General features: G+C 39.1%; 1 protein-coding gene across 1 annotated transcript in view; it reads right to left on the bottom strand.

Moving 5' to 3' along the window:
* LOC139723716 (rapamycin-insensitive companion of mTOR-like) overlaps positions 1-12,848 on the bottom strand; it is a 127,103-nt gene that overhangs the window by 31,274 nt on the left and 82,981 nt on the right. The window contains exons 11-14 of the mRNA XM_071634938.1: positions 12,064-12,151; positions 11,096-11,253; positions 1,230-1,310; positions 210-310 (exon numbers count right to left, since the gene is read on the bottom strand). Of these exons, the coding sequence (XP_071491039.1) occupies positions 210-310; positions 1,230-1,310; positions 11,096-11,253; positions 12,064-12,151 (428 nt within the window). The remainder of the gene's footprint in view (positions 1-209; positions 311-1,229; positions 1,311-11,095; positions 11,254-12,063; positions 12,152-12,848) is intronic.

Below are 12,848 nucleotides of genomic sequence, written 5' to 3'. Positions count from 1 at the left end.
TGGACAGGACATCACTTAAATGATTATCTAACCGTTAATCCAAAAATGTCATTTTCACCAAAATTTGAGAGACAAGGTCTTGTCGCCCCAGTGACGACATGTAAGAACAGAAAGAGAGAAAGAGAGGGAAAGATGGAGACAGACATACATACATACACACAGACAGACAGACAGAGAGACAGACCGACAGATGAACAGAATGAACATACTTTCTCTGCAGCAGGGGTACGTCAAACGATGCGGCGAGGGTCATGAGCGTCGGCAGGCAGTGGTGGTGCTGTTCACACTCTGGGGGCAAGATCTTGTCTGCCTGTGAGTCAAATCCCCCCCAAAAAGAAAGAAAGAATACAATTATCAAATACGTTTCACTCCACCTGCTCCCTAGCTAAAGTCTGAGTAAACTGGTTCCTAAGATTTTTTTTTTTTTTTTTTAATGGCAGAATTTATTCATATCTTTATAAAACAAAAGTGAGAATGCTGGACAGAAAATGAAATTGACTTTACCATTTTTTTTCCCCACTGGGATATTTATAATTCTACATCAAACATATATTCATATGAACACATAATACATCATAATATTTCAAATAAAATACTTTGAAAAACAACCAACAGAATATCATGACTCAGATCATCATATAATACATATCAAGAAAGCAGGTGTCTAAACAGACACCATTTTTTCTGAAACTATTGCAACTTATGATTATTTCTTGCAATAAATTTTTCTTTATCATAACATTCCCTTATACTATCTTTACATAAATCAAAACGAGGTATTATTCTTTTTATTTTACAAACATAAATTTCATATCTTACAAGCATAGTAATACAATTCAATGCGGAATTGTTAATACCCCAAAAACCAAATAATTTATTTTCTGTTGGAAATGTTATTTCTAACCCCGCGTTAGCATTAATCCATTCTCTTACTTCAACCCTCAATCTATCAACACATTGACACTTGACTTTACCATGATTATCATGTAATCTTCAAAAAAAAAATAATCCAAACTTTTCTGATTCATTTTTGCTCATACAAGTATAATCCTACAAAACAATTTGGTGTTTTGGTACCTTCAATTATATTCTGCCTGTTTTTACCCTGTTTGTATCTGCCACGCTGCCATTCCGAGTTGCTCCAGAAATACAAAAGTTACCACATTAAACATTGTTATGTGAGCTCACAGGCCCATTTGGGCTAATGCACTCATTGATGTGAAGCTTACCATGTACAGTAATTCCCCAAGCAGAATGGTGGCTTGGATGGACAAATTCTCGTTGTCGGATGTTACCACTTCCACCAGACTCTGCCAATGGGAGAACAATAAGGGAAAAAAAATGAATGGTCATAAAAAGAGAGGGTCACTTACCATCCTATACTGATCAAATCATTGCATGCAACTTAAAATGATGATTGTTCCTCCTCCCCGTATACAAAAAACAAACAAACAAACCAACAAACAAAAAACATCCCCAAAAACTGTGAAAAATTCTTCAAACAACAAAAACATTAATTGAGCAGCCTGGCTGTCAAGAATGATCAACCATCAACCCTGTATCAGGAGCTTCCATCTTGTAGCTGGGCACGGTGCATCATATTCAAACTTGTGCTCATTTGCATAGATGACCGACCCAATTTGCTTGACCAAACAAAAGTCCCTGTGATGTGTGTACTGGTAGAACATGATCTGGGAAGAAATATTCTTAATATTCCACTTTAACAGTGCCTACAAAATATCCAACAAACTCCTAAAAAAATCTCTGAGAGTTGGGAAACGGGAGAAGGGTGAGGCAGGTACAACGTGTAGGAGTAGTTCCCCCCATGATAATATTAGCTGACTGTCCCTGCCTTGTACATGTATACCTCGTCCAACCCCCTTTCAATCTCCATCAAGGTTTGGTAAGGCGTGACAGATTTTATCTCACGAGCGTTCGCCCGCGTCCGGCATGCCTTCTTATCTGTTAAGTAGCCAGCTTGGCACGAGCTTGGCATGCGCCCATGCCGTCCGCGTTCCGGGAACGCCAGCTTAAAAGTCTTTTGTTTAGTGCCTTTGTTTCGAACACAATAGCGTCAACTTCACTGCACCCAATCGACCACGAAGCCATCGCTCCATGTAGCCAGCGTTCGGGAACGCCCGGATTAAGTCTTCCCTTTGTCTTGTGCTTAACACTTACACAGTTGATTTCATGGAAGCTTAAAAAAACGGACAAACTAGCAAACAAATGAAACACGAAAGGCATTGCACTATTACGCGTTAGTAACGCTGTGATTACCTTAATTTGCGTCGATGAGAGGCGTAATCAAGAAGTATCTGAAATAGTATCCGAAATATAGTATTTGTTCCCCTTACATGAGCGTGAGACCACTCTTGTAAGCAGCTTCTCAGGTGAAGCAAAATGTGTGTAATGAAGTGACAAGTGTATAAGAAAAACATTCACAATAGCTAGGTAGATTGACGGAAACTTGACACCCATGGCCGTGCCAGCCAGGCAACAAGCTGGTGGAAATTTCCAGGAACTTCAAAGCAGGTTTGCCGCCAGGCAAAAACCGCAGGGTAAAGGAATTTGCGTACGCGCTGAATGGGTCGTAAACATCGTGTCAATTGCATGGGGCCTGGGAGGGAAGAGGGTCTATGTATATAGTACATGTATTAGTAACCCTGTGCTGTGTGATACGTGCATGCTGTTGGAGACACGTGCTGTAGTTGGCGAGAGCTAGCTGATGAGAGCTCCCTGCACCTGAAACCAAGGAGGTACCAGGCGAGCTCGCCTAGTACCTCCTTCCTGAAACCAGGGAGGTACATACACATCTGGCTCTGCTGAAACTATGGAGCTTTAGTACAGTAAACCTCGACATTGCTTAAGTCGACACGATAAAAAAGTCCCGATTTTTGTCTTGTTATTCCTTGAAAATTTCTTCGTCTTAGTCGACATTTATAAGTCCACAACTCGCGTAAGTCGACCTGATTTTTTAGTGCCAACTGAGCTGAAATACGTGTTTATTCCCTCGTCTAAGTCGACATAATTTTTCGCTCAAAATCTTATCGCCATTCTCTTAAAAAAGAATAAATCGTTTTCCCGCTCTGATTCGCTGCATTTCTAATCGGTAATTCCCTAGTGTATGGCGTGGTAGCGTTCGCGCCATGCGTCATATTGTCTTGTACGCCAGAAATGAAAGGGCATACATTCATTTACATTGGAGAATTACATGTAGTTGGCTACCCAAAGCAGTTCACTTTCCCCCTTTTCTGCTCGTTATTCTCAAAACGCAAAAACTTTGTACACATAAAGGTCCTAGCAAAAAATCATTATCAGAACATGAAATACACGTGTAGGTGTTTCTGTTTATCCGAATATTCTAACGTTAATTATTCCGAAGCGTTAATAGAAACCTGGGCCCGTTTTTAGAAAATTAATCAAATGCAACTAGTCTACATGTAATTAAATACAGCTGAAAATTAAATGCAGGTGTATCAAATCACGAGCAACTTTGCACATAAACGCAAGTGCGTTGCTGCCAAAAGGCTTGCGTTTGATATAGTATGAAACTAGAAAATAGTTGTATGAACCTGAAACTCAATTGCGTTGAAACGCAACTCTAAAAATCAAATGAAGTCCATCAATCACGCGCAACGCTGTATTCAAACGCAAGAGCGTTGCAGGGAAGACTTGAGGTTTTCGTAAGAAACTATAGAGAAACTGCGTTTAAAAGCATCTCTTAACATCTACGGAGGTGCGTTATTGTTGAAAAGTCTTGCATTATTTTGTTTGTTTTTTCGTATGCAAAATTAAAAATTAAACGCAGCTCTGAAAATCAAATGCAATTGTAAGTCCATGTCATCACGCGGAACGCTGAATAGACTTGCGTTTGATATACGAAACTTGAAAATTGTAGGGAACTTCTTTAAAACTCAGTTGCGTTTCAACGCGATTCTAAAAATCCAATGCAAGTCCATCAAATCACACGCGACGCTGTATTTAAACGCAAGAGCATTGCAGAAAAGACATACTTTTTGTACGAAATTATAAGAAACTGCGTTTAAACGCATCTCTAAACATCTACGGAAGTGAGTTATTGTTGAAAAGACTTGCATTATTTTTTACTTCTTACGCAAAATTAAGAATTAAACGCAACCCCCAAAATCAAATGCAAGTCCATCAAACACGGAACGCTGAAAAGACTTGCATTTCATAATCATCCGACACTAGAAAATTGTAAGAAACTTAAACTCAATTGCGTTTAAACACTAATTCTAATAGTCAAATGCAAGTCCATCAAATCACAAGCAACGCTGTATCTAAAACGCAAGAGCGTTGCAGAAAAGACTTGCGGTTTTTGTACGAAACTAAAAACTGCGTTTAAACGCATAAAAACTATAAACCGAAGCGTGTTATTGTTGAAAAGACTTGAATCATTTTTTATTTCGTAACGGAACTTTCGCCATGATTGAACTTAGTCTGCACTAGCAGGGGAAAGACATCGCAACATTAACACGTTTCAAACTACCGAAACGCATCGTGCTTCACGAAATGTCGATGAAAAAAATAGTAGCAAATTATTGTTACTGTAGTTCGCTATTCCGAAGGTTTAAATCTCAGTCCAAAGTTAAATAAGTTCGACGATGGAAAGATGTTTATCTTTACGAAGGTTATAGTAATCCCAAAGATGTCGTTTCCGGATTAACAATTTTTCTTGTTTTTATTTCAGACTGGCCCGCGCCGTACATCACAGAGCGGTAATGTTGCGAATCGGAGCGCGAGAACAATTCATTTTCAGAGTATGGCAATAGAAATGTAAGCAAAACAAATAAAAATATGGCGACTTAGGGAAGGAAAATCACACATCCTCTTTCAACTCAGTCGGCACTGAAAAATTATCTCGACAGAATCATACGAATTCACACGCATATCTTCACAGCAACGCACTTCAATTTAAATCGCAAATTTGCATGCACTTTGGGGAATATGCGTTTGTTTTTTTTCATATCAAATTTAAAACGTACAGTGTCTAGAAACGGGTCCATGTTTCGGATCCCGCTCTTTCAAAAGCTCTCAAGATTTTTGTGTTTTGTGCATTGCCGTTACTAACTTCGCGTATATGTGCTTCTTTCGCAATAAAACTCGAATTAAGATGTACACAGCGATAGAGGCTCAGCTCAGTAGATACTTGCCTCCAGTGACAATATTCTTGTGTACAACAAAAGAGTTTGTGAGCCCATTAGCGCAATGTCTATTCATACCTATACCTGGTGCCCGATCAATACTTTCATTGTTTGATGGCACATGGTATTGTAGTTGACCATGGAAAGGGGATACTGTCATAATAGGCCTACAGCTTGACTGTTTCCGCACAGGAGGAATACCAACCTGTCCATTCTCAAGTCGACCTGCAAAGAGAATCTCGCTTTTGAGCATTTCAGGCTCTTGGAGAATTATGGGAGGAACGGGTTAAGAAAACTCATTTAAACTATGAATGTAATTATCCCTCTTCCCTGGTTATGTAATGGGCTGTTTAGAGCTCATCAGTGAAGATTGAAAGTAAGCCTACTTTTTGCAAAGCGTATTATAATGACAACTTGTGCAACAATAATTAACCTGGCTATTTGTTAACTGGCAAAATGTAATGTTTGGGCTTATTTTCTTATAGGTCAGCAAGACGATATGCGGATTCCGTAAAGTTCTGGGTAAAACCTAATGTCCTGAGAGAAGACTTACTAATTTACCCGCGCTTGGAACGGATAAGTCTACCGACTCTCACCAGGAAAAAAATTCTTCAGTACTACATACAGTGCTAGCCGTATATAGTGTATGATAGGTTATCTTTATAACAGGCGGGAAGGACGGTGCATCTTCTACAAATGATTTGTCTCTCGTGGAAGAAAACCCGTCTCCTTGCGTGAATTTTAGCTCCTTTTTCAAGCTTGCGGGAAACGCAATGGATGGACCAAACGTATATTAATCACAAAGCGAGGAACATCGTTGTGAACATAAAAACTGAGAAATATGCAAGAAACAGTAACGGTCATTTTCATCTCTGTCTGCAATTAATTATTCCAAAATTTCGTTAATCACATAGAATGCAATTAAGTTCGTTTTGATGAATATTCAAGAACACACACACACAAAATAAAAAAGTTATTCCGAAAGTTCGTGAACTAGAAAACGAAATGCCTTAATCTTATTATATATTTGTTAGGATATAATTATATTCCACTGCTTGAAACGCAGTGAAAGGGGGGGGGGGGGGGTCATAAAGCTGTTCGTAAAGATACGAACGACTTACGAGTGACTGATGATAAGTTCTTGTGCTGAATTATGGAAATTCTGATAAGTATAGCACATCAGAACTGATCACCAGTCGCTCGTAAGTTGTTCGTAACTGTACAAACAGATTTATTAAACGTCCCCCCCCCCGTAACACAATAATGTGATACACTGTACTAGAAAGCTTTAATGTCATGCTGAGTTAAGTAACCAAGTCAGTGGTACTTCATATTTTATGCAGTGTTTCAAAGTGACAGATTATGAGAAAGATATGTATCAATGTTACATTCGTGTGTATAATACATTAATTTTGATAGTTTATAGTACTGTTGTACATGCAATTACCATGATCTCGGCAGACGACTGACCAGCACCAATTGTCTCAATTGGCTTTCCTATGCTTTTTACGTCGCCTACAGAATGGGTATCCTCTGGTCCTTTCAATTCAGGTATTCATAATTGCTTATAAAGCACCCTCTTTAGTTTTTACAATCGGAAGGGAATAGCAGCAAGAAACATCCTCGTTTAAAAGAGGCTTTTCTTAATAGCAGGTATGCCATTTTTCTTCTGCTTCCCTTGTTTTGGGGCAGCAATAACAGCCATGGAGCTACAAGCAACAAAACTTGTAGCTCCTTGCTAAAGATGCACCCGACACACAAAAGCGCACCGACGTATTCATTTTGCGGCACGGACACAAACACACCGAAGTTCACATCAGGCTGCCGTATTGGTCGATGATAGATACCGTCTTATAATTGGATGATTTTCTTTGACTCCTCATATAGAATGCTTTCGCCTTATGAAGTGACAGAGGAGGAGCGTAAACGCCGTCGTGCGTCGCTATAAAGAACGACTGCTGTATTGTTTCGTTTAGGGAAAGAATCAGGTTGTGAGCTTGAACGGAAACAGAACCTGAATTTTAAGAGATTGTCATGGTTTTGTTTGTTTACTTGTTCGTTCGTTTGTTTGGTTGTTCGTTTGTTTTTGCTTTTTAGAAAGTGAACTACTGACAATAGCGTACAAATATTCGTATTTAAGGTTTAAAGGGATGTGGAATTGGATTATGTAAAGCTAAAAGCCGCGTTTACACATGTTCACGGCAACCACGGCAGTCACATTTCAGGCCATCACGGACAAAATGGGACGGACGTGAAACAACGCTGTGAGACGAGATAGGCAAATGTGACAGGCCGTGATTGCCGTGGATGCCGTGTCACATTCTTAAACTGTTAAAAAAAATTGCCACGGCAGTCCCGGTGCTAATGAGGAATTTTGTATGCCTTGATAAAATGGGATGAATGCAATGAAACACGACGGCACGTAATAGACCCTAACAAAACTTGGAGGCGGTCCGCAGCGGGACGGGACGGAAAATATTGATAGTCTATAGCCTGATCAGACGCCGTGAGAACAGCGTGTGATAGCTATAGAAGTTCGCCGGGGCGAGGACTGGAACGATCCGAACAAGACTTAGAATGCGAAGGTGGGGGGGGGGGGGGAACAGGAGAATGTCTCAACTGCATATACTAGTATACCCACAGCGCACTGCATCTCAGGCAAATACAACGTGGCCGCCAGGAACATGGTGTAAACGTAGCTTTAGAGTCTGTAGAATCCACATATCTATAGGCATAACTAAAACTTGATTTCTCGTGACTCTGACACACTTTGACAGACTTTGACAGATTTCTGTGCACAACATGTTCATGTAATATTCAATTCCACACACATACACACACACACAAAAGATCTTCGACCTCCTAGACCATTCTCCCGCCCATCATTCTCTCTCTGCATCTTTTTCTGTTGTTATTTTGTTCCACCTATGGGGATGTATTCTATGTTCGGCAATAATAGTGCGTTTCATCGTGTTTTGTTTTGTTTTGTTTTATTTCATTTTTAGATTTAGATCGGAAAAGCAATATAGACGGGAGGTAAAATTCTTGAAGCAACTATACAGTTTCAATTTTTAGTTTGACATCGTTCTTATATTTTGATGTTCGTTGCACCTGTAAGGTTCTTGTAATGCGAAAGTTAAATAAGATTCGCTATAATATTCTCGAAAATTCCCTCTGCCGTATTGATATTCGTTAATGTGAAAAATAAATACGATTCATTAATCCGAAACCGCACGAATTTTGTGATTCTAAGGGTGCATTTATCGGGATATTAAATTAATTACGTTACTCTGAAAACGAATAACACAACTTGTTCCTTTTAATTTCTGGGATTAACAAAACATCAGAAAGCAGAGCTTATCTAATTTTCGGATTTTTAGTCTGGCATTGGGGGTTAGTAGTTCGGAAAATAAGTATGGAAAATCTTTGAGGCAAGAAAATAATTTGAATTCCTATTATGGCATCGTTATTTCCTTTGCCTTATGTTCATTATTCCGAAAGAAGAATAAGGTTCGTAAATCCGATGGTTCTTTTTGCTGAACCCGCAAAACACGCAAATTTGATATGCCTTATGTAATGTGTTAATCCAAAATTGTATTAGGGCTCGTTAATACCATTTGTGGCATTATTCCGAAGGTTCGTAAATGTGAGAATGAATTACGTGCATGGTACGAAACTTATGTCATTTTTGGCTAAAAGAAAATTAAAAACGCCGAATCTTTTCCTGTGACGGGAATATATGGGTTTATTTCTGAACGTGACATCGTTTACTTCTTTGCACGATATTCATCATTCCGGGAAAAAAAAAATATTCAGATGGTTCATTCATCCGAAAATGGAAAAAAAGTGGGTCGTTTATCTGTAAAGAAATTATCATATTCGTGGTAAGAAACTTCGTTTTCGTATCAGCTATATAACGTCCGAAATTTCGAAACTTATATAAAAAAGAAAAGCGAACCTTCAGCATAATAACAAACTTTAGCGAATCGTAACAGTTTTTTTTTTTTTTTTTTTTATCAATCGAGCAGTGTGGAATAACAAATCCGACATTTGTTTTAGCATGGTATTGAGCAGAATGTTACTGCTATTCACTTCCAAAAGTAAAAGCAATTATCTGACATTTATTCTGGCATCTTCTGGAGCCGAATGTGATTGCTATTTACTTTCGAAAGTAAAGCAAATATCCGACATTTATTTAATCACCATGCGGAATTGAATATTACTCTGATTCATTTCCGAACGTCAAAGGAAACATTCGACATTTATTTTAGCATCTTCCGGAGCTGAATGTTATTGCTATTTACTTTCGAACATAAAAGCAAACATCAGAAATTTATTTTATCATCATACAGAGTTGAATATCATTATTATTCATTTCTGAACGTCAAAGCAAACATTCGACAATTATTTCACCATCTTCCGGAGCCGAATGTTATCCTTATTCATTTCCGAAGGCAAAATCAATTATCTGACATTAATTTAAGCACCGTACGGAGCTGACTCTTACCGTCATTAATTTCCCAAAGTGTAAGCAAACATCCGACATTTATTTTAGTATCATACGGAGTCGAATATTACCGTTATTCATTTCCAAAATTAAGAGTAAACATCTGACATCTATTTTAGCATCTTACGGAGCCGATTGTTACCGCTGTTCATTTTCGAAAGTAAAGGCAAACATCCGACTTTTTTGGTGGCCCGATCGTACCAAAATCTTCATTTCTGAAATTTCGGTGGCCCGACGCGCATTTTTGGTGGCCCCGTAAGTGTCGAGCCTTGACTAATGTCATCGAAAAGTAAACCAGAATGCAACTTCTCGCTTGTGAATTATTGCTTGTGAATAATCGCAAAACTTTGGCAAAACTTTTGGAATACCAATCCTGTTCATGACGCTTGGAAACTGCGAGTCGTGAGAATTTTGCGAACTCGTGCAATGTTACTCCGTAGCGTATGCGAGCATGTGGAGTCGCAATCGTTTAACTGTCTGAAGTGCGCGATTTCTCTCACTCGTTTTTGCCACGCGATTTATTTTAACTTGCAAGAACGATGTGGAATTCTGGCGTCCACCGTGAATTGTGCACTTGCCGGCGCAAATTGTTCTTTTCAAAGGTGAAGCCGTGCGCGGAAAGCACGTGGTTGGGATAATCCTTGCGTTCCTAAAGCGGAGAGGAACGCCATGAATGCGACTTGTGAGCAAGCCCGTTCTGTTGCGTCCAAGGAACGCCCTCATTAGGCTGATGAATAGAGGGATTAAACCCCCCATTCTGCACGCAGGAGGAATAGGGGCGTCCCCTAACAAAAGGAGGAACGCGAGCATTCCCCACGCGGCCGAACGCTCGCTATATTAAATCTGTCACGCCTAAAACAAAAGGGGGAGAAGGTGGTGGGGATGGGATGGAGATTGGGTTGAAGATCCCATTCCACTCTTTAGCCGCAGTCACACTGACAAAACATCACCAAGTTTCAGTTCTTGAAGGTCAAGTTCTCAAAGTTTTGACAGTGTGACCGCAAACTTCCCAAAAACTTCTCAAAAACTTCTTGTAATTAACTTCCCACTCTAACAAAGCAAATTTCCTGAACCCCCCCCCCCCCAAATCTTCTCGAAGTTAGTGCAGTCTAGACACACACAACTGAAACTTTGCAAACTTTTTCATGTGACCAGTCCACCACCTGTTTGCAGGCTGTGCCTCAATAGAACTTAATCATTGGGATGTACACGTCTGCATTATTAAATCACAGTCATTAGCTGTCAGACGGCGTGATTTTTTTCTATGCTATGCTTGTGCACCAGTGATCCAAACTTTGAGAAAAGAAACTTTGACAAGTTTGGCCGCCAGTGTGGATGGACGAGCAAACTTCACAATATTTTGCCAGAGTGACAGAAGCTTTAGAGACTGCAGAAGTCCTGAGCTACGACGTGTAGACCTCACCTCCAGGAGTCCAGCGTTGATGAAGGCTAGGAGCAGTAGGGCCAGGTGGTTCTCGGTCAGGTTGGGCCTCGTCACGGCCCGGTTGGGCAGTAAGTCCATGGCCTCGGCCACGATGAACCCTTCCTGCAGTGACCAGCTGGATTTCATTTGGCAAGAGTCTTGTTGTCCGGATGAACGTGGAGATGAAAAAACAATAACGGAACCAAAAAGGGGGGAAAAATCAAAACAGATTTCAGCATGTTTGCTTGCCTTCACTATGCCACTAATAATAAGGAAGCTGTTATCATTTGGCAATAGGATCAAAACAGAACAGTCCACAAAAATATAATTCACCCCACTAACCGCTCCCCCCCCCCCCCCCACAGCAAATGAAACATACATATATATATATATATATATATATATATATGTGTGTGTGTGTGTGTGTGTGTGTATGCAGCACTTTTTTACTTTTCTATGCCCTTGGAAACACAGCAAAATGTGTTATACAGTACACATAAAATATATACCACTGATAAACTTCCATTATTAAGACTGTCACTTGTGGAATTATTTCATATTTTGAAGCCTAACATGTGAAAATCTCTGTCGCTGGACACCTATAATGTATATTCATAACACTTATGTGAAATGCTGGAAAATAACACTGAAACTACATTCTAATTAGACTGTTTACATTTCCCCAATACTCCATCAAAATGTCCAGTGTTCATAAAAACACAATATGTTGCCAACTTATGAATTGATAATTAAACAGTTTGAAGGTTTTTGATAATTTTGCATGCAAAAAAAGAAGAAGCATGTGATCAAAACAGGATTAAAGGAAAACATACATTTTGTTTTTATCTCATGAATGCTACAATATGTTAACAATGGGCTGTAAGAATATTAATACAGATAATATAACAAACCCATGAAAATGTGTTCTCGGGACTTGATCAGTTCAAAGATATCTTCAGAAAGCTTACCTATGCTTTGAAGGGCTTCTGGAAAGCTGCTTGTCCAATCAGGAATTGGCAAATAGAAAATGTCATAAAGTACTTCTAGGAGGTATCTCTGTAAAGGTGACGTAGAAATAAAGACAGAGAGAGAAAAAAAAAACAAAAACAAAATATTATAATGACAAGTTGTCAAGAAGCATTCAATTCCTCTCACATCACTTGATTTGACATATATGTTAAACACCTTACGTCAAAGAAGATACATGTGATGGGTATTTTTATTGGTCCATTATTTGTACATATTGCTGAAACAGTTAAAAAACAGATAGACAAATATTATGGCATGGAGTGAAGTATATGAGACTAGTAGATTATTAAAAAGTAGCATCCAGTGTATACAATTCTCACTTATCATGTACATGTAGCAAGAATTGTGCACAGCTACTCAAAAACAAGAGGATTTTTCGTGAAAAGATTTGTTTCACAAGTAAGTGTGAATGGGGAAACAAGATTAGAAATCCTTGAAAATGATTGCATTCACTTTTCATAGAGAACTGTTGTATGGTCTTTATCAGCTTGACGTCAGAGAAGGCCCTTAAGTCTTTGACGTATAACATGAAGAATTTCAATTACCGTTGGTATGTGACAAACAGGCATGACATGGGCAAACTCACTCAGGAAGCATCTGTGAAACTGGTGTTTATACAGTTTTGCATGGTCTCTAACTCTCTCCTTTTCTTGGTTGCTCTTTCTCTTTGTGTGTGTGTGTGTGTGTGTGTGTGTCCCCTCTATATTGGTTTCTCTTTCTGTTT

The sequence above is a fragment of the Diadema antillarum genome, unplaced genomic scaffold (assembly GCF_040938485.1).
Source record: "Diadema antillarum isolate AM-2024a unplaced genomic scaffold, OU_Dant_1.0 scf00000197, whole genome shotgun sequence".
Taxonomy (NCBI): Eukaryota; Metazoa; Echinodermata; class Echinoidea; order Diadematoida; family Diadematidae; genus Diadema; species Diadema antillarum.
Note: the sequence above shows the minus strand (reverse complement) of the source record. Positions and strands in the feature narration are given on the sequence as shown.